Below are 22,208 nucleotides of genomic sequence, written 5' to 3'. Positions count from 1 at the left end.
TTGTCTTCCTGGGGACATTCACTTAAGTGGATGGGTGCCTGATGGACAAGGCCATGGCCAGAAGGATGATTGGAAGAACAGATGCATGTGTGGATGGATGGAAGGAGGAAGGTGTAGACGGGTGGGTGGACGGAAGGAGGAAGGTGTAGACAGGCGGGTGGATGGAAGGAGGAAGGTGTAGACGGGCGGGTGGATGGAAGGAGGAAGGTGTAGACAGGCGGGTGGATGGAAGGAGGAAGGTGTAGACGGGCGGGTGGATGGAAGGAGGAAGGTGTAGACAGGCGGGTGGATGGAAGGAGGAAGGTGTAGATGGGCGGGTGGATGGAAGGAGGAAGGTGTAGACAGGCGGGTGGATGGAAGGAGGAAGGTGTAGACGGGTGGGTGGATGGAAGGAGGAAGGTGTAGACAGGTGGGTGGATGGAAGGAGGAAGGTGTAGACGGGTGGGTGGATGGAAGGAGGAAGGTGTAGACAGGCGGGTGGATGGAAGGAGGAAGGTGTAGACAGGCGGGTGGATGGAAGGAGGAAGGTGTAGACAGGCGACTGGATGGAAAGAGGAAGGTGTAGACGGGTGGGTGGATGGAAGGAGGAAGGTGTAGACAGGCGAGTGGATGGAAGGAGGAAGGTGTAGACAGGCGGGTGGATGGAAGGAGGAAGGTGTAGACGGGTGGGTGGATGGAAGGAGGAAGGTGTAGACGGGTGGGTGGATGGAAGGAGGAAGTTGTAGATAGGCGGGTGGCTGGGTGGAAGGAGGAAGGTGTAGATAGGCGGGTGGCTGGGTGGAAGGAGGAAGGTGTAGACGGGCAGGTGGCTGGGTGGATGGGAGGAGGAAGGTGTAGATGGGTGGGTGGATGGGTAGATGGAAGGAAGAAGGTGCAGATGGGTGGGTGGCCGGGTGGATGGACAGACAGCATGGATAAATGGGTGAGTAGATGGATGGATGGATGAATAGAAGGAAGAGGAGATTGGAAGGGGATAGTTGGACAGTGATGAACAGACAGGTGGACAGATAGATGAGTGGACGAGGTGGGCGTGTCTATGTGGAGGAATAGACACGTGGGTAGCAGGATGGCGGGTAGACCGGAGGGCAGGCGGACGAGCGGACAGAGCACAGGGGAGTCGGTGGGAGGATGAATACAAGTGGTGCTGTGACGAGTGGGTACGCAGGCTTTGCACTTGGACAGGCTGTGGCTTCAGTCCCAGCACTAGTAGAGTGAATGTGCCCACCTCTCTGGGTCTGTTTCCTCATCTCTCAAACGGGTGCAACTCCCACTGCAGACAGAGCATTGTGAGACCCAAACAGCTCCAGGTGCAGAGGCCTCACATGGGCACTCTCCCTGCACCCCGCTCAACCCCCAGATCACTGGGTTTTGGATGTGCAGGCTGACATTTCCCTGTCTCCCTCTGTTAGCTGATGAGGAGGACGAGACCCCCAGCTGCTTGTGGCTGCCCCTGAGGACCCTGGAAGGGCCCAGCCCGCCTGAACCTGACCCCCTGGACTTACGAGGAGTCTTCCACGCACCCACCTCCTCACCCTCCCCACCTGCTTCCCCAGCCTCCACCCCACCAGCAACCACACTCATGGGGGCCTTCCAGCCTTCCCCGCCCTCTTCGGCGCCAGCACCTCCCTTGCCCTCCAGGAGGACCCCAGTGGCAGCATCTGAAACGTCCGCATTTGAGCAGCGGCTGCTGGACTCCCACTGGCAGCAGGGCACCCTGCTGTCCTCCTGGGCCCAGCAGCAGAGCACACTCATGGCCCAGCAGAACCTGCTGCTGCAGCGGCTGGCCGAGCAGAGCCAGCGTCTGGCCGATGGCGTGGAGGCCCTCAACCGGACCCTCGAGAGGCTGGTGGAAGCACGCCCTACCCGAGAAGCCTCACCCTCACTCCAGGATGGTGGTCCTGCCGGTGGAGTGGCCCAGGGGCCTGCTGGAGGCTCCCAGGACAGCCCCCAGGGCGCCCACTCGGGGCTCGAGGTCTTCTCAGGGATGATCTTGAAGGTAGAGGAGGAGATATAGGGCTGGTCGGGGGTGCTGGCAGAGCCAAAGGGCAGGAGCAGGGCCTCTAGTCTTTGCCCTGCTGAGTCCAGGCAGGGTAGAGGTGGCAGTGACTGGGTGTCCAGGGCACCGGGACAACTCGAGTCCAGGAGACCAGAAGGATGAGAGGATGTGGGCTGTCTGCCTGTGATGCCGCGTCCTTGCCATTGCCTGTGGAGTGTGGTGACCTGCAGGGAAAGACTGCGGAGAGCCGACCTGTGGGGCTCAGTGGACCAGGTCTACTCAGGGATGATGCTGTTGGAGGCTCCAACGCCATGTGGCAGCGGCTGTGAAGTCTGCAGCCCAGCGCCCCTGGAGGCAGGGGAGGTGGGGAAGATGCACCGAAGGGCCCCCTGCTCACCAGAGCTCTGGAAATGGTGGCTCGGCCAGGCCCTAAAAAGGTCCCAAGTGTGATCTGGCGTGACTCCTGAAAGCCCCTGTCCCCTTCGTGGGCGTGTACACTCGGAGGGCAGGGCTTCTGTGCCCTACGTAGTTCTGGCCCAGAGGAACCACATCCCATAAGCCTGGAATAATTTCTTTCCAATTTTCTATCTATGTTATAAATACATACATACATATATATATATATATATATGCCTGTATATTACTTGGTACTGTATGGGGCTGGGATGACATTTTGTACCTGTAGATTTTTCTTGCAAAAAGTATTTTTTTACATAAGCATAAAATAACAAAGCAGGCAGCAGTGCGGCTGCTGACGAGCATGTGAGTTGGAGCCCGCTTCTCCGGCCTGGCGGGCGCTGCTGCTTTCAGCCTCCCTGCGGGGGCCCGGGCACTTGCCTGTGTCTTCAGGTCCTTCTTCCTCCATTACCTCCTTTGACTCTTGGGAGATCCCTTGGCGGGGCTGCCCCATCTCCAATCCCTGTGCGGCAGGGCACAGTCTGCAGCCTCCCAGCCTGGGCAGCCGTCGGGAGCGAGCAGGAGCGGCAGGTGGGACCAGCCCGGGCCTTGGCTGGTCTGGGGCCTCTGCCTGGCTCCCATGGCCCAAAGCCTGTCCCAGGAGCAAGATGCTGGCTGACTGGCCTGAGTGGGAGGCATGCTGGTCCCAGCAGCTTCCGGGGAAGCTCCGGCACGGCCGAGAGGCAAGACTACAGTGTCCCTGAGAGCAGGGAGAGGGGCCTTTTCCTCGTTTTGTGTTTTCCCCTGGAGCCAGCAGTGTGTCAGTAACTCTTGTCTGTGAAAGAACCTGAGGTGTAGCCACATGTCCAGCTGCCTTCTGCGCACACCTGGCCTCCCTCCAGGCTACCCCCTCTGTGGGTGCCCATGGTGCTGCTGTTGGTTCTGGGCGGGGCCTCCACTCTGATGGTTCCACCCCGGGAAAGCTGGCCTTCCATCCTGCAAAACTAGGTGATCTCAGTCCCACCACCTCCAGGAAGCCTCTGTAGATCTTCATTCTGGGTTCTTGTCCATTAAAAATACCCACCATTGGCTGGGCACAGTGGCTCATACCTGTAATCACAGCACTTTGGGAGGCTGAGGCAGGAAGATCACTTGAGGCCAGGAGTTCGAGACCAGCCTAGACAACATAGCAAAACTTTGCTTCTACAAAAAAATAAAGCTCAATAAATAAAGATACCCAGCATGGCTGACTGGCCTCGTATGGCCATGTGTGTTTTCTGTCTTGCGTTAGTCTTAACCTGGACACAGCCTCTACTCTGGCCCTGGCTGAGCCCCAACGTTCACCCCACACTGTCCTGACTGCAGTTGCACGTTGAACCTTGACCCTGGTCACACACTGAGCCCTGATCCTGGTCCCGCACTATGTCCTGACCCCAGTTACACATGGAGCATTGATCCTGGTCACTGACTTAGCCCTGATCCTGGTGACAGACTTGGCTCTGATTCTGATCACACACTGAGCCTGATCCTAGTTACACACTAAGCTCTGGCCCCAGCCCTGACCCTGGTCAGTCCAGGCATCTTCTGGGAGTATCTTCTGGGCTGAGCCCTTACTAAGTGCTGAGGATACAGAAACAACCAAGGCAGACTTGAGGCCTCTCCTTCCAGAGCTTAGTGTGTGCTACAGAAAACGTATACTAAGCAAGTCAATACATATTTGATGAAAGTTATTTTGTGTATCAGTTAAAAATCGGTGTAACTGCATTTGGGAGGAAACAGAGAATAGAGTGTCTTAGAGTAGATAGGTGTCATGGCCCCTACGTCACGGACATTGATGACCTGGAGCTGGCAAGGCAGGGCCACAGTCCTCAGAGGTCCAGGTGTCTTCCTGCTCCCTTCTCTGCCATGGTCCTCATGGCCCAGGATGGCTGCAGGCCTCCCCACCATCACACTCGTGTTCCAGGTAGCAGGGTGTAGGGAAGGAATGGAGGAAGGTCACACACACTCCCTTGAAGGAGATCTCTGCCTGCATCTCAGCCCACTGACTGGGAGTTAGTCAGATGCCCACATTTTGTTGTGTTAGAAGCTGGAAAACGTAGCTGCAGCCCCAAATCGGGATTTTGTTACTGAGACGGAAGGGACTGGATGCTGCGATAGGCAGCATGCAATCTGCCAAGCTGGGGCATTGACAGAGCTGGGATTACACAGCCTAGAGTGTCAGGGGCTTCCCTGCAGGACGGACAGCAGAGGCCTCCAAGGCGATTTGGCAGTAATCACTGCAGCCAGTGAGGGGCAGGAAGAGCCAGAAGTACCCCAGGCAGAGAAGACCAAGGGCCAAGCTAGGAGAGCCTGCTCCACCTCTGCATTCTGGCTGAGGAGCAGGACTCGAGAACTTAGGTGCAGAATGGGCAAGTCCTGGTCCATGTGCCTCCACAGTGCACATGTGCCCTTTGCACTCTAGGACAGTTTCCTGAGAGCTGCTCAGATGCCGAGAGGCCAGGCAGGAGCATGGCCAGGACAGCAGATGGCTGTCCACGAAGCTCCATCATCCAGCGGGGGCATAGAATGGCAGGTGGCACGCAGGGAGGGCAGAGGCTATGCCTGGCCCTGAGGGCAAGGGCGTTTCTGGATGAAAGGAGGGTCCAGGAGTGTCGCCCTCAGACCTGGGCCTGGAAACCCCTTCTCTTGGATGTGGGCCAGGGGTGGCCTGAGGTTCGCCAGGAAGGACACTGTGGTCTTGGCTTCACCAGGAGCCCATCAGGATCAGAGCTTTTGAGGAAGGAATGCTCTTAGCAAGCGTGTGAGAGAGGCAGCCAGGAAGACCTTGAGGTTGCTGACCTATCCTGGATGGGATTTCAGTGGGATTCATATCCACACTGCTCACCTCGGACGCTGTGCTTCTTGCATTCCATCCCCCAGGCAGCCCAGATGTTTACCAGGAGAGATTAGGAGGATGGTGGGTCTGTGATGAGAAATGGGATGTGGCATTCTGTGGCAGAGCTTGCCTGCAGGGCCTTCCAAGGCGTGTTTTAGAAAAGAGGCCGGGGGGAGTGGTGGGGATGGTTCCTCTCAGAGCTAGAGAGCCCGGGTCCCCTCACCAGGTCCCCCCATTTTACAGACAGACTGAGAGCCCAGGGTGGTGTTGGAGGGGTGGTGTTGAAGCTGCAGGGTCATATCCAGGTTCACAGAGAGTTCTAGAGGCAGGCTTTGAACCAGGTGTCTGGATTCCAAGTTCATGCCCCTTCCCTACGCAGTGCTGCATTCCCGGTGAGTGAGGACGGTTTTCATGTGCCTCATCCATCTGGCTCAAATGAGCACAGCCAGCTTGCCTACCCTAGAGGATCTCAGGAAACAAGGGAGGTTCTTGTCCTGAGCCCAAATAAGCACGAGGTCTACCTGTGGATCCTGGATCCAAGCAGAAGTTTCTGGAGAAAAGATCCCCTAGTCAGGCCTTTGGGATACCCACAGAATAAGAGAATCTTTTGGGCCTCCAGTTGGAAATCACTTAGTCTGTAATGGGGCAAGCCGTTGGGGGAAAACCAGGAGGAATAACCAACAAAAGCAAAAATATCAAGTTTAGACCCCAAAGGACTTCAGCTGTTGGAATTAATCAGACACATAATATGATTTATGTGAAATATTTTTAAAAATAAAAAGATGAAATCACAAAAATGAGCAATAAGATTCTAAAAAGTGATTAGGCCAATCTGTGAAAGATCAGTATGGCTTTTAGAAATGAAGAAATTTGTGGATGGGTTAAGCAACATACTGGACATAGATGAAGTTAGTAATAGCAAACTTGAAGATTCCTAAAGAAATAATATTGCAAAGGGAGGTAAGAAAATAGAAACTATGACGGATGAAGAGATGGGGAGAGTAGAACCAGAGATGCAACATACGTCGTCTTGGAGTTCCAGAAGAGGAGGATCAGTGAAATGGAGGAAAGCAATGTGTGAAGAGGTCGTTGATGTGACATGTGATTCCATGGACACAGGAAGCACCAGCATGCTGAACACATACATGAAATACCTTCCTGGACACATCATGGGGGAACTGCGGAACAGCACAGAGAAAGGGACAGCCTTGAGCAATTTGAAAAGAGGGAGAAGTGTTGACAATCTTGCTGACATTTCATGTTACGTTGGCAACAGAAGCAGCCAGAAAATGGTGGCATCTACAAAGTATTGAGAGAAAGTCGGTGTCCACTTAGAATTCTGCAACCGACAAGACTACCTTTCAAGAACAAAGGCAAAATACAGACATTCTATCCAAATAAAATCTGCGAGGGCTTACCACCAACAGGCCTTCATGAAAGCGGTTTCCAAAAGATGGACTTCAAGGTGAAGGACTGGAATCCCAGAAAGAGTATGTGTAATGCAAGAAGAATAGTGAACCAAGAAATTGGTAAATGTCTAAGTACATCTAAATACTCATTAAGGTTTTAAAAAGTCCATAATTACTAGAATTTCTAATTTGTGGAATTGAATTTTTACAAAGGATGAAACTACTGGACAATGATAGTATATTAAATGTGAAGAATTGTTCAAATATTCTGAGATCCTTGTATTTGCAGGGAAGTTAAATATTGATTAATTTTAGCCTGTGCTAGTAACCATACATCATAAAAAAGCTCAAGGATTCCTTCATCAAAATTGGAAACTTCTGCTCTGCAAGAGATCCTGTTGAGGGAATGAAAAGAGAAGCCAGTAACTAGTAGAATATATTTGCAAATCACATATCTGATGAAGGATGTATCCAGAATATATAAAAAGCTCTGTAATTTCAACAGAAAGAAAACAATTCAATCAGAAAGTGCACAACAATTTGATCCAGCACTCACCAAAGTAGATATATGGGTAGCAAGTAAGGTCATGAAAAGATGCCCCACAGCAGTAGCCATGAGGGAGATGCACATTAAGCCCGCACTGCGATGCCACTGCCTGCTGCTAAAGTGACTAAGAAGCACGGGGATGAGGAGAAATGGCTCGCTCATGCACTGCTGATGGGAATGTCAAATGTTACAGCCACTCTGAAAAACAGTTTTGTGGTTTCTTAAACATGTAAACATAACACTTACTATACAACCCAACAGTTTCACTCCTGGGCATTTATCCTAGAGAAATAAAAACTCATGTTCACACCAACACTTGCACACAAATGTTCGTCGTGTCTTTATCTGCAGTGGCCCCAGAGTGGAAAAGCCCCGCTGTGCCTCTCAGCAGGTGAGCAGGTGAACAGATTGCCACAGCCACACAGTGGAGCTCTACCCAGGAACAAAAGGAGCCCACTCGGAAATGCCAGCAACTCAGATGGTTCTTAAGGCATTGTGCTTAGTGAAAAAGCCAGTCTCGAAAAGGCCATGCTTTGTGACTCCATTTCTGTAACATTCTCGAAAGGGCGAGATCATAGGGATGGAGGGCAGAGCGGTGGCTGGTTGTCAAGGGTTAGGGAAGTGGAGTGGGGTAGGGTGCAGCTGTAAAAGGCTGCAGGAGAGCATTGTGGTGATGGGACAGTTTTGTATTTTGAACATGGTGCTGGTGACATGAATCTACATACATAATAAAATTTCATAGAACTACACACATACACAAAAACTGAGTAGAAAGTTAACAAGAAACTTAAGACTAAGGTAACCTAAAAGAAGACTATTAGAATATATAACTTCCAAATCAGTAAAAATGGAATAAGAATACAATTAAACAAAAACCTATGTTGAATAGAAAGGAGAAGGGAAAAAAAGCAACAAAAAGAAAAGGAGAAGCAGATAATACAGAAGAAAAATGCAGGACAGGGCGAGAACACAAAGAAGCATTTCGAACTGTCCAGTGAGCAAAATAAATGCAGACAGATTAAAAGGGCTCATCAGAGTTAAGGACCGTCAGGTTGGAGGAAAAAATAACACCTTTGCTACTGACAAGAGAGACACTCCAACATAAGCCCGTGGGGCATTGGAAGGAAAGGTGTGAAGATTTGCCAGTCAAAAGCTATGCAAAAGAGAGTTTAAGTAGCAATGTTAATTTTAGACAAAATGGACTTTAAGACAAAAAGTATATATTAAGGATATACTGGAGGCACTCCAGAATGGGTTCAGCTCATCGGGAGGATGAAAAATCCTAAACCCTTCTACACTTAATAAAATACATAAAGCAAAAGTGGGTAGAATTACAGAAGGAAATCAATGAATCTATCAGGACAGTGGAAGGTTTCAGCACATTGTTTTAGAGACTGATGGGGAGTGTCAGCAGGAAACCTAAAAATTTAAACGTCAGCGTTGAACTGCACGTATGCTTACAGAATCCTCTGCTACACAAATAGAGGGCACTCATTTTCTCAGGTACAACTGGAATATTTCCAGATTTTGACCATGGACTAGGTCATAAAGCAAGAGTCAAAACATTTCAAAGGATCAGTAATGTGTAGAATACGTCAATCATTAGAAAATGCAGTTAGAAAAATGCAGTCGTTAGATATTGGTGGCAAAAAATAAAAAGGTCATTGTATGTTTGGAAATTTTATTTTATTTTATTTTTTATTTTTTATTTTTTTTCAAGATTAAGGTATTTTATTTTATTTATTTTTTTATTATTATTATACTTTAAGTTTTAGGGTACATGTGCACAATGTGCAGGTTAGTTACATATGTATACATGTGCCATGCTGGTGTGCTGCACCCATTAACTCGTCATTTAGCATTAGGTGTATCGCCTAATGCTATCCCTCCCCCTCCCCCCACCCCACAACAGTCCCCAGAGTGTGATGCTCCCCTTCCTGTGTCCATGTGTTCTCATTGTTCAATTCCCATCTATGAGTGAGAACATGCGGTGTTTGGTTTTTTGTCCTTGCGATAGTTTACTGAGAATGATGGTTTCCAGCTTCATCCATGTCCCTACAAAGGACATGAACTCATCATTTTTTATGGCTGCATAGTATTCCATGGTGTATATGTGCCACATTTTCTTAATCCAGTCTATCATTGTTGGACATTTGGGTTGGTTCCAAGTCTTTGCTATTGTGAATAGTGCCGCAATAAACATACGTGTGCATGTGTCTTTAGAGCAGCATGATTTATAGTCCTTTGGGTATGTACCCAGTAATGGGATGGCTGGGTCAAATGGTATTTCTAGTTCTAGATCCCTGAGGAATCGCCACACTGACTTCCACAATGGTTGAACTAGTTAACAGTCCCACCAACAGTGTAAAACTGTTCCTATTTCTCCGCATCCTCTCCAGCACCTGTTGTTTCCTGACTTTTTAATGATTGCCATTCTAACTGATGTGAGATGGTATCTCATTGAGGTTTTGATTTGCATTTCTCTGATGGCCAGTGATGATGAGCATTTTTTCTTGTGTCTTTTGGCTGCATAAATGTCTTCTTTTGAGAAGTGTCTGTTCATGTCCTTCGCCCACTTTTTGATGGGGTTGTTTGTTTTTTTCTTGTAAATTTGTTGGAGTTCATTGTAGATTCTGGATATAGCCCTTTGTCAGATGAGTAGGTTGCGAAAATTTTCTCCCATTTTGTAGGTTGCCTGTTCACTCTGATGGTAGTTTCTTTTGCTGTGCAGAAGCTCTTTAGTTTAATTAGATCCCATTTGTCAATTTTGGCTTTTGTTGCCATTGCTTTTAGTGTTTTAGACATGAAGTCCTTGCCCATGCCTGTGTCCTGAATGGTAATGCCTGGGTGGTTTTCTTCTAGAGTTTTTATGGTTTTAGGTCTAACGTTTAAGTCTTTAATCCATCTTGAATTAATTTTTGTATAAGGTGTAAGGAAGGAATCCAATTTCAGCTTTCTACATATGGCTAGCCAGTTTTCCCAGCACCATTTATTAAATAGGGAATCCTTTCCCCATTGCTTGTTTTTCTGAGGTTTGTCAAAGATCAGATAGTTGTAGATATGCGGCGTTATTTCTGAGGGCTCTTTTCTGTTCCATTGATCTATATCTCTGTTTTGGTACCAGTACCATGCTGTTTTGGTTACTGTGGCCTTGTAGTATAGTTTGAAGTCAGGTAGCGTGATGCCTCCAGCTTTGTTCTTTTGGCTTAGGATTGACTTGGTGATGCGGGCTCTTTTTTGGTTCCATATGAACTTTAAAAACTACTTTAAAGTATGTTTGGAAATTTTAAAACAGTTCTACATAACTCAGAGGTCAAAGAAGAAATCATTAAGGGATATGTAAATTAATAGCTAGGTACAAAGACATAATTGGATAATAACGAAAATACTGCATATCAAAATTTGTGGGATACTTCAATGAAACTTAGTAGCCTTCAATGCTGATACTACCAAAGAAAGCTGAAAATTAAAATAGACATTAAAAAGACTTTTTTTTTAAGTAAAGGAACAACAGAATGAACCCAAAGAAATAGAAGGAAGAAACTTGCAAAGACAGGAGCAGAGTGAACTTTAACTTTAACTTGTTAAAATTTTAATGGAAGGCTCTACAAAGTCCAAAGCCAGTTTTTAGGAAGGACCATTTAAATAGATGAACTACTAGCAACAGCAGTCCAGGAGAGAAAGAGCAGACATTTCAAAATAACAAGAGGAGTCCATGAATAATCTTATGCCAACACGTGGGGAAACTCAGCTAAAAAATAGACAGATTCCTAGAAAAGTCCACTTTGCCAACATCAACTCTAAATAGCCTCAGTCATTCTTTAAAGAAATTGAATCAGTAGGAAACATTCTTTCCATGGTGAAGACACTAAACCCAGAAGATTTTTAAAGCGTGTTCTACCCAACTTTCAAGGAAGAAATCCAGTCTTACACAAACCTTTCAAGGAAAAAGAAAAAGAGGGGAAATTCCTAAATGCATAAGATGAGGAACAAGCCCATGAGAAGGGGATGTCAGAGGCCAGTCCACCCGTTGAACTAAACCGTGGTGATCCCAAAGAAAACACCAGCAAACTGCAACCAGAAGTGTGTGGAGATACGGCGTCCTCGCCAGGTTGGATTTATGCCGGAAGTGGATTTAACACGGCTTATTTATTCATTTAATCAACAGGAAACCTATAAATAGAATTCACCCCACTGGAACAGAAGAAATAAGAAAAAGCAGATGATTGCCATTTCCAGATGTCCTGAGAAAGTATTTGTTACAATTGAATACCCACTCATATTTTTAAAACTCATCAAAATAAAAAGGCAAGAATTTTCTTAACTGACCAGGATTATCTACCAAAACCTCAACAGCGAACATTCACGGTGAGACATGAGAAGCCCTCCTTTAAAAACAGAGAAAGTCGAGGGTGCTAGCTGGGCTCAGTTAGAAAGGAAACACAATCATATATAAACGGAATCGTATATAAACGCAATCATATGTAAAGACTGGAAAAGAGGAAACACAACTGTCTTTATTCATAAAAAGAACTCCCGGACAAATTAGTAGAATTTATAAGAGAGTTTGTGAAGTGGCTTGTCTGAAGTCCACATGTTATTACAATCAAATGCGTTTCCACACATAGTCAATAAGTGCGTTAGTCCATTCTTGCTTTGCTGTAGAGAAATACCTGAGACTGGGTAATTTACAAAGAAAAGAGGTATGATTGGCTTATGGTTCTGCAGGCTGTATGGGAAGCATAGAGGCTTCTGCTTCTGGGGAGGCCTCAGGAAACTTACAATCACGGTGGAAAGCGAAGGGGAAGTAGGCACGTCTTACATGCCTGGAGCAGGAGCAAGAGAGACGGGGGAGGTGCCACACACTTTTAAACAACCAGATCTTGTGAGAACCCACTATCGCCATGACAGCACTAGGGGGATGGCATTAAACTGTGAGAAACCGGCCCCATGATCCAGGCACCTCCCACCAGGCCTCCAACACTGGAGATTACAGTTCCACATGAGATTTGGGTGGGCACACACATCCAAACCATATTAATAAGTAAGCTGCATTTAAAAACATACCATTTATAATACCAACAAAAATACCATGTGTAAAATAACAAAATATAAGGACAATATTTGCGGAGAAAATTATAAAGCTTTATTACAAGACATAAAAAATTCTAAATAAATGGACACACACACACACACACACACACCATGTTCATGGATAGGAAGAGTCGGTCTTATAAAGCTGCCAATTCCCAAATCTATAGGCTCAATGCAATTCCAATCACAATCTGATAGTGTTTTTCAAGGAGTTTGGCAAGCTGATTATAAAGTTTGTGAGCAAATGAAGGCCTAAAAACGGCCATGCCACCTGGAACAAGAAAGACGAGGTAGAGAGACTGCTGTCCCACCATGGAGTCACTGCAGGCCTGAAGGGGACTTGAGTGTCTGGCTGGAGAGCTGGGCCTTGTCTTGTTACATGAGCAGGTAGGCGTGAGCGGTTTCATGAGCCTGTGAGAGGGACGCCAGGCAGGAGTTGATGGGGCTGGGAGCAGGCTGGCCCCGCCGTGGGATGGAAGGAGTGGCTGTCGGGGAGATGTCCCAGGCAGCTGTGGCTGGCAGGACTCTCCTGGGCATCAGCCCTGCTGCCCAGGTTGGACTTGGCTGCAGTCTGGCACTGTGACCTGTGCCCCCAGGGCAGGTCTGAAGGACAGACTCGCGGCATGTTGGAGGAGGCTCTGCTGGGTACAGCGAGGGCAGCCTCAGACCCCTCTGTGCCCCTGACCTGCCTTGTCGGAGCTCGTGGTTTGGCAGGAAGGCCGGGAAAATGCAATCGTTAAAGGAGAATAATAACCCCCTGCACCCCCACGCCAGGGCTGTGGCCAGGATGAGGAGTGAGGAGAAATGCCACCTTCACAGATCCTTCCTCTGCCAGGAACATCCTGGGGCTCACCTGGGTCAATGCATTGAGGCGTCAGAGCCCCTGTGCAGCGGGAGCAGCTACAGTCTTCAAATAACTACAGAAAGCAGGGAGTGCCAGCATCCCAGCATGTGCTGAGTTCCCAGCAGGTGTTCACCACTCTCCCTCCCCCCCATCCCTCCTTCCTCTCTCCTCCCTCTCTCCTTCTCTCCTCCCTCCTGCTATCCTCCCTCTCTCCTCCCTCTCTCCTTCCCTCCTCCCTCCCTCTATCCTCCCTCTCTCCTTCCTTCCTTCCCTCTTCCCTCTCTCCTTCTCTCCCTCCTCCCTTCTCTCCCTCTTCCCTCTCCCCTCCCTTCCTCCTTCCTCCCTCATCCTTCCTTCTCTCTTCCCTCCCTCTTACGTCTCTCCTCCTTCCCTCCCTCCTCCCTCTCTCCTTCCCTCCTCCCACCTCTCTCTTCCCTCCTTCCTCCCTTCCTCTCTCCTCCCTCCTGCTTCCCTCTTTCCTTCCTCCCTCCTCTTTCTCTCCTCCCTGTCTCCTCTCCTCCCTCCCCCTCCCTCCTCCCTCCCTCTCTCCTCCCTCCCTCCTACCTTCCTCCCTCCTCCCTCTCTCCTCCTTCCCTTCTCCCTCCCTCTCTCCTCCCTCCCTCTCTCCCTCCCTCTCTTCTCCCTCCCTTCTCCCTTTCCCCTCCTTTCCTCCTCCCTCCCTTTCTGCTCCCTCCCTCCTCCTTCTTCCTCTCCTCCCTCCCTCCTGCTTCCCTCCCTCCTCCTTCTTCCTCTCCTCCCTCCCTCCTACTTCCCTCCTCCCTTCCTCCTTCCTCCCTCTCTCCTCCCTCCCTCCCTCTCCCCTCCCTCACCCTCCCTCCTCCTCCCTCTTTTCTCCTTCCCTCCTGCTTCCTTCCTCCCTCTTTTCTCCTTCCCTCCTGCTTCCCTCCTCCCTTCTTCCCTCCTCTCTCTCTCCTCTCTCCCCACTCCCTCTCTCCTTCCTCCCTCCCCCCCGCCTGCCTTGTCCTCTCTGCATCCTGCCTTGCTGATTCCCCTTAGGTCTCAGATATGTGCTTATCAGAAGATCTGCCCTCACCTTCCCTTCCCTCCCTGAACCAGCTGCGGAGACTCTGCCCTGTGGTCTCCCTCCCTATGGAACATCAGCTCCATGGGGCAGGGCTTTGGTGCCTGAGGCAGAGCTCTGCATGCGATAGGTGCTCAGTAAAGGCAGATCACAGAGTGCATGTGCCCGCTGTGCTTCCCTAACTGGTGAGGCTGGGGTGTCAGGATCTTTCCCCGGGAACTCAGCCGACTTTTGGGGTGAGATGAAGACATGCAGAGAGGTCTCTGGCCACATTGAAGCTTTCCAGGGGAACGGGGCTCAAGGTTCTGAGAAGTGAGGCTGGGTCAGATGGTGGCTAAAGAGTTTGGGCTTCTGAGTTAATCCAAGGCCAACAAAGGGCAAGGTTAGCTGATAACCCGCCCGGCCTCCCTGGCCATGGGCCCCGGCCAGTGTATGCCCCAAGGGAGGACAGAGGGCGCCTGGCCAGAGAGGGCTGAGTCCCTTGAGAGTGGGCTGCCAGCCCCGGCCCCAGTGCCCCATGCTCGCTCATCTGGCCCTCAACTTTCCGACTCACTTTTCCTCCCTCCTTCCTTTCTCTCTTTCCGTCTCTAAACAGTTGTGCTTCTGTGGCTGTCAGGCTCTGAGCTAGTTGTCCTGAGATCATGATTTAACTTTTTCTACTTTCTTGCCTGTAAAATTAGGGGCTTGCACCAGGGTAAGACGTTGCACACTTTTTTGAGGTGGCTTCCAGGTGGCAGGCTCTGGGTTCGGGGCTGTGGAGACTGGAGGAAGGAGTTAGCCATTGGCTCTGGGGAATCAAGGGAGGCTTCCTGGAGGAAGAGACACTTAACTGTGCCTGGAAGCCAGGCCCAAGCAGAGGCGGGCTGGGGGAGTGCAGAGGGTGAGTCCTGGGCCTCTGCGGCCTGAGGGCACCTGGGCAGGGCAGGGCTGGGTTGGGAAGGTGCACCAGGCCCTGAACCACTGTCCTTTTCCTGAAGGCCAAGTTTCCTTGCCACAACAGCCTTCAGGGTTTGCTGCGAGGCATCCTCTAGGTGCCCCCGAGGGAAGGTGTACCACCAAGTCTCCTTCCAGCATCCCTTAGTTGCATTCTTAGCAACTCGGTGTTTTAATCCTGAGAGCTGGGAGCGGCCACGTTGCAGGCAGGAAGTAGCGAACGGTAGGGGAAGGGGCCTGTGCCGGTCCTGGGCTGGCAGCCCTGTGAGAGGCCGCTTGTGGGGGAGGTGGGCCTATGTCCGGGGCGAAGGAGGTTGCCTTTTAATGTGGAGGCCAAGCAGGTTAAATAAACAGCAATTGGATTTTGCTGAGGCCTGAGCTGCCTGCAGTGTCCCCAGGTACACCGAACACTGGAGAATCTCATTTTCGTGATCAGATTGTTATAAATTCTTCCCCCAGTCTGCTGAGAAATGTAAGTGTGAATTGTGTTTCCAGGTGCTGTAAACGACAGCCTGTAGGGGTACGGAGGTCAGGGAGGGTGACCCGGTCTGAACTCGGCCCTCTCAGGCCTGGGGCCCCAGAGGCCGTGCCCTTTCCTGTCTACAGAGGCTCTGGCCGTGCCCATTTGACCAGTCCTTTTCTGGGAGAATGCTGAGCAGAAAAATAACCCTAGGCAAAGATTTAAATCAATTTGCTGCGTCTAATAAATACCAGACTCACAGCTGAGGGAAGGGTAGAGACAGCCGCCACGGGAGGTGGGGTGCTGTCGCCCTTCCGCCCCGTAGCCCCGTCCTCAGACAACGTGCCTATCCTCCTCACCTCACCTGGGAGTGTCCTTGGTGACTCAGGAGCGACTTCAGAGTCAGACAGGCCTGGGTTCAAGGTGGGCTGTGCCACGCCTCAGCTGCAGCATGACTGTGGCTGGCTGTGTCTCGCCGGAGCTCACCGGATGGTGCAAGGCGGTGGCTCAGGGGCCCGTCGGGCTGGCGGTGGGCGTGGGGCCCCGGCGATGCTGGACCCACACACACCGTGGACACCCCTCTGTGCTGGCACCATGCCCTGCATCTGGGGCTCTCCCAGACTCTGAGCTGGCTGGGTTCTGGGGTCTCTGAGGTGAGCAACAGAAAGGCATGCGTTCTGGCTGGGAGTGGTGGTTCACACTTGTAATCCCAGCACTTTGGGAGGCCAAGGTGGGTGGATCACTTGAGGTCAGGAGTTTGAGACCAGCCTGGCCCAACATGGCAAAACTCTGTCTCTACTAAAAATATGATAAAAAAGCAAAACCCTGCCTCTAATACAACTACAAAACAATTAGTCGGGTGCGGTGGTACGTGCCCGTGATCCCAGCGCATGCCTGTGGCTGAGGCATGATAATGGCTTGAACCCAGGAGGCAGAGGTTGCAGTGAGCCTAGATCACGCCACGGCACTCCAGCCTGGGCAACAGAGTGAGACTCTGTCTCAAAAAAAAAAAAAAAAAAGCACAAGTTCTGCAGCTGACTGGGTCCCAACTGAGGGACGGCAGAAGGCCCAGGGGGCGAAGAGAAGACTTGTCCAAGATACAGTAAGCACTCCCTGAGTTCCACCTACAGCGTAGGTGTGCACTCAGGGCAGCAGTGGGTGGGTGCATGCATTTACATATGCCTGCATATGTGCATCCGTGTGTGTGTGCATTTGTGTGCATGTGTGCAGTGTGCACACGTGTGCCTTCATGTACCGGTGTGCATTCCTGTATATGTGCACATCTTATGCACTCGTGTACTGTGTGTGCACACAGGCATCTGTGTGTGCATACAGCATGTGTTCATGTGTATCCATGTGTGCCTTCGTGCATAGGCATGTTGCGTGCAGGTGTGTACATGTGTGCATGAGCATGGGTTTTGTGTGTGCATGTGTGAGCACAAGTGTGTGTGTGCATGTGTGTATAAGCACAGGTGTGTGTGTATGAGCTTGGGTGTTGTGTCTGTGAGACAGCACGGGTGGTGTGTGTGTGTGTGTGAGCTTGGGTGTTGTGTGCGTATGCGTGCTCAAGCCCTTATGCTCACCCATGGGGCAGTGGGTGGGAGCACCAAAGTGGGAGTGCCTCACTTTCTGGCTATGGGGCCAGCAGAGTGGGCAGAAAGGGCTTCTCCCGGAGGTGGCTGGATCTCCATGAAGCGGTGAGTGACTGGCAGGGGTGGCCTGGCCAGGGTGGGTAGAGGAAGAGTAGCACCCCCAGGGCCAGGCCTCCCACCCCTGGGTCATCGGGGGGGTCTTCAGAGGGACCTGAGACCCTGCCTATCAGGCCCCTGGAGTTGTCCCCTGGGAGGCCAGCTTGAAGCACCTTCCCAAACTGCTTCCTCCCAGCCTGTCAGCCTGGACCCCTGCAGCGGCAGGGGAGCTGCCCAGTGTCCCGGAGCCAAGCAGCTGCCGGGGAAGCAGAGGGGAGCGGTGGGTGGAAGGTGGTGGCCTACAGGGGAGGAGACTCCCAGAGTCTCCTGGCTGGGCAAGACAGCTGCCTGGGGGTCTCCAGGAGGCAGCACTTGACATCCTGTCCAGTCCAGGTGTTCTGGCTGTCCACGGCCAGCTGTCCAGTATGCCTTGGGCTTGCGAGCAGCTCCTGCCCTCCAAGGGCCCCTCCTGAGCACTGGCCCTGCAGAGGACCTTGTCCTGTCCAATCTGCCCTTCCATCTTTGCATGCTCAGCTAGGAGGGCCTGGGAACCCCGGGCTGCTCCAGTTGGGTGGGCTGCAGTCAGAGAGAGGAGGTTCCCTGTCCAAGGTCACCCCTGAAGTGGGCACCATGCTGAAAGTGGAGACTTGCCTCCCTCGGAGAGCGGTGATGAGGGGCACCGCCCCATGTCAGGGTGTCTGTGTCTATGGTGATTGAGGGATGGGTATGTGTGCGTGGGAAGGTCCCTTTCAAGGCAGAACAAAGCAGCTTGGAAGTGGTGGGGAATTGTGGCTCCTTTTAGCAACTGTATGCAAATGGCATGCAAATGAACCTGTTTTCCCTCCAATACCTGTGGCTTAGAGCAACAGTGTTCCTAAGGACCCCTGAGGCAGCCCCTGACCCTGGTCCTCATTCACCAACAAGAGCCCCTGCTTCAGAAATTGTGCTAAGTAGCAGTGGCTGCCATTGTTTGCTTAACAAATGAGGATTGTCCCCGGAGTCAGGCAGAACCCGGTTCTAATCCCAGCTTTGCCAGTGACTAGTTGTGTGCAACTTAGAGCACACTGTTTAATCTCTGCCCCTCATTGCGCTCTCCTGTAAAATACGATACCAGGAATACCTCTGGGTTGCCTGTGAAAGCATGTGGCATAGTTACTTCTGCTGATTGTGGTGGTGATGGTGATGTTGGTGATGATGGTGATGATGGTGATGATAGTGATGGTGATGGTGATGTTGGTGATGATGGTGATGGTGGTGGTGGTGGTGATGGTGATGGTTACAGTGATGGTGATGGTGGGGATGATAGTGATGGTGTTGGTGGTTATGGTAATGGTAGTGGTGATAGCCATGATGATGGTGGTGATGGTGGTGGTGGTGGTGGTGATAATGATGGTGGTTGGTGCTGGTGGTACTGGTGGTGGTAGGAATTATGGTGATGGTGGTGATGGTGGTGGTGATGGTGATGGTGGTGGTGATGGTGATGGTGGTGATGGTGATGATGGTGGTGATGGTGATGGTCATGGTAATGGTGGTGGTGACAGCCATGATGATGGTGATGGTGATGGTGCTGTGGTGGTGATGATGGTGGTGATAATGATGGTGGCTGGTCTGGTAGGGATGGTGGTGGTGGTGGTGATAGTGGTGGTGGTGGTGACAGTCACAGTGGTGGTAGTGATGGTGATGGTGGTGATGGTGGTGTTGGTGATGATGGTGATGGTGATGGTGATGGTGATGGTGGTGATGGTGGTGATGGTGGTGGTGACAGTCACAGTGGTGATGATGGTGATGGTGATGGTGATGATGGTGGTGATGGTGGTGGTGACAGTCACAGTGGTGATGATGGTGATGGTGATGGTGATGGTGATGGTGGTGGTGTTGGTGATGATGGTGATGGTGATGGTGATGATGGTGGTGATGGTGGTGGTGACAGTCACAGTGGTGATGATGGTGATGGTGATGGTGATGGTGATGGTGGTGATGGTGATGATGGTGGTGATGGTGGTGGTGACAGTCACAGTGGTGATGATGGTGATGGTGATGGTGATGGTGATGGTGGTGGTGTTGGTGATGATGGTGATGGTGATGGTGATGGTGATGGTGGTGATGGTGGTGATGGTGGTGGTGACAGTCACAGTGGTGATGATGGTGATGGTGATGGTGATGATGGTGGTGATGGTGGTGGTGACAGTCACAGTGGTGATGATGGTGATGGTGATGGTGATGGTGATGGTGGTGGTGTTGGTGATGATGGTGATGGTGATGGTGATGATGGTGGTGATGGTGGTGGTGACAGTCACAGTGGTGATGATGGTGATGGTGATGGTGATGGTGATGGTGGTGGTGTTGGTGATGATGGTGATGGTGATGGTGATGGTGATGGTGGTGATGGTGGTGATGGTGGTGGTGACAGTCACAGTGGTGGTGATGGTGATGGTGATGATGGTGGTGATGGTGATGGTGGTGATGGTGGTGATGGTGGTGATGGTGGTGGTGACAGTCACAGTGGTGATGATGATGGTGATGATGGTGATGATGGTGATGGTGGTGGTGATGGTGATGGTGGTGGTGACAGCCATGATGATGGTGATGGTGATGGTGCTGTGGTGGTGATGATGGTGGTGATAATGATGGTGGCTGGTCTGGTAGGGATGGTGGTGGTGGTGGCACGTGGTGATGGTAGGTATTAGGGTGATGGTGTCAAGTCCTCCATACTAGGCACTGCGTAGGGAACTGGGAGAATGGGATAAAGAAAGTGACCTCTGTCTTTGGGTGCTGAGTTCTTACTGACAGGTTCATGGGGCTGGGGACAGAGTCCCCACCTGCGTCACTCACCTTCAGCCGCTGGGGGCCTCTGTCTCTGAGAGCTCTCCTCTTGCCCCTGCTGTTCTCTGTTATGCGACAGGGATCTGCCTTTCCCACCTGGCCTCAAGATCCTCAAAGGTGGCGCAAGTCTATGCCCCCAAACCACCCAGGCAGTCAGCACAAGGCTGGGCTCAGAGTGAGTGTCCAGGACCTGCCAGAGGGGCCCGGCCCAGGGGAGTGGCAGGCAGGGGAGGGCATGGGGTGTGCAGCTTCAGCACCAGAACCCCAGGTGCAGCACCACCCCTGCGAGAGACTCTCCTCCCCTCGGCCGTCCTCAGCCCAGCAGGCACCTGCAGCACTGTCTTGTGTTGTCCTCGTTCTATGGATGTGAGATTGAAACTGGGGTGGGGCTGGGACTTGCCCCCATCATGCAGCTGGCAGGTGGTGAGGCCAGGGTTCGAGTCCAGGCCTCTCTGATGCGCCCCCTTCCCCATACGCCAGAACACCTCTCCCATAGCCCGCATGGCGGGGGAGGAAGCATGTTCTGCCAGGGGGGCTGGAGGGAGGGGGAGGAGCCAGAGAAGGGGCTGCTCAGGGAAGAACACAAGAGGTGAAGCAAGATGGGTCCCACGGGGATCCCGTGCCACAGCTGTGCACAGAGGTGCTGCTTAAAGGCACATTGCTTTCTGGGAACTCAGGAAGCATTTCTGTCCGTCTGCAGGCTCTGGGTGGTTTGGAGTGTTGGCCAGGTGGGCTTGGGTCCTTCCTCTGAGCTGGTAGATGGCATGTCTTCTGCAGACAGCAGCAGCAGGCGGCAGGGAGAGGCCCGGGCAAGGGGAGGGCCTCCGTGCCAGGAAGCATGGCCCCATGGGGCACTGGGGAAACCAGCTGCAGCCTCCGACTCCTGGAAACCACAGCAGAACTCAGTTGGCTGTACCCTGCCTCCTGCAAACAGATATAGATCAGTTTCATTAAAAAGCCTTAACACACTGCCAGGCTTCCAGCCGGCCGGGCTCCTGGGGCCAGAGCCCACGGCTCTCTGGTGCCTTCTGCCAAGAAGAAGGTGGAAGGAAGGCACAGGGCATTTTATTGTTCTCTAAACGAAAAGCCAAGAATATCTCTGCGTGGAATTGATTTCTGTCTTCTGGAAAAGGCTTGGCGTCTTCTCTCAGCCCTGCCTAGTCCTAGTCCAGTCTTGGGCCTGACGGGGTCTGGAGGGATCAGTGGGCAGCCCTGGGTGGGGGGAACCTGAGGGCTCCAGCTCCCACCTCCCTCACCCACTGTCCTGTTCTGGGCTCGGGAGTCCATGAGGGTGGTGACACACAACATGGGCCACGTGCTGGGCCCCTGGGAAAAGGCTGGCCACGCGTTCCCACTGACCCGCTGCAGGGTCCTGCGGGGGGGGTCACCATTGCCACTTGGGGATGAAGCGATGGAGATTCAGCGAGGTCACCCATCCTGCTGGAGGCATTGCAAGGAAGTTGGTGATGTCAGGGCAGAGTGACCTCGAGGCAGGGGCAAACACAGAGCCCAGCTGGTGACTAGGGGGTGACTGCCCTACTGCAGTGGGTCATGCCCAGAATGGCCGCTGGGGCTGGCGACTGGGGGGTGACCGCCCTAGCTGCAATGGGTCCCCGCCCAGAGCAGCCACTGGGGCTGGTGACTCGGGGGTGACTGCACCCTCAGGATGGCGATCAGTAAGGTCTCATGACCGGAACCTTGTCTGTGCCTTTCCTGGACTGGGCTCTCTGACCCTGTGCAGACGCAGCACGCATGGTGGCCTGTGCCTTGCTTGTTGCTTGTGTTCAGGAGGTGGCCCCAGCGGTCCTGCTTCTGCAGGCACTGCCGTCACCACTGCCATGAATCCATTGCTGCCGGCCCTCTTCCCGTACCCCTAGTGCCGGCCTGGGCTGTCGCCAGCCTGTCCACCTCCGCACTCTCACCTGCGGCAGAGCCCAGTCTCCTCGCCAGGCTGCCTGTCCGGTCTCTACCCGATACTGCACCCGGGAGTGGGCACATCCAGTCTGTGAACAGGCAGATGCCCTCCTGCAGGCCTGGGGAGGGGACGTGGGCAGGGCAAGGCAGAGGCTGGACCTTGTGTCCTGCTCTGAGCATCCCCACA

At 52.0% G+C, this 22,208-nt stretch overlaps 1 protein-coding gene across 29 annotated transcripts in view; it reads left to right on the top strand.

Moving 5' to 3' along the window:
• The window catches only part of TSNARE1 (t-SNARE domain containing 1), a 139,925-nt gene extending 136,290 nt beyond the window's left edge, over positions 1–3,635 (top strand). For 27 of the 29 annotated variants that reach the window (XM_063726867.1, XM_063726857.1, XM_063726863.1 and 24 more), the window contains one exon: positions 1,410–3,635. In XM_063726867.1, the coding sequence (XP_063582937.1) occupies positions 1,410–1,454 (45 nt within the window). In that variant the 3' untranslated portion in view covers positions 1,455–3,635. The remainder of the gene's footprint in view (positions 1–1,409) is intronic. The other 2 variants (XR_010141347.1, XR_010141346.1) reach the window with 2 other exon arrangements.
• Positions 3,636–22,208: the final 18,573 nt, after the last annotated feature.

This window comes from Pongo abelii, chromosome 7 (genome assembly GCF_028885655.2).
Source record: "Pongo abelii isolate AG06213 chromosome 7, NHGRI_mPonAbe1-v2.0_pri, whole genome shotgun sequence".
NCBI classification, from domain to species: Eukaryota; Metazoa; Chordata; class Mammalia; order Primates; family Hominidae; genus Pongo; species Pongo abelii.
The sequence above is the reverse complement of the archived record's forward strand: the minus strand, read 5'-3'. Positions and strand labels throughout refer to the sequence as shown.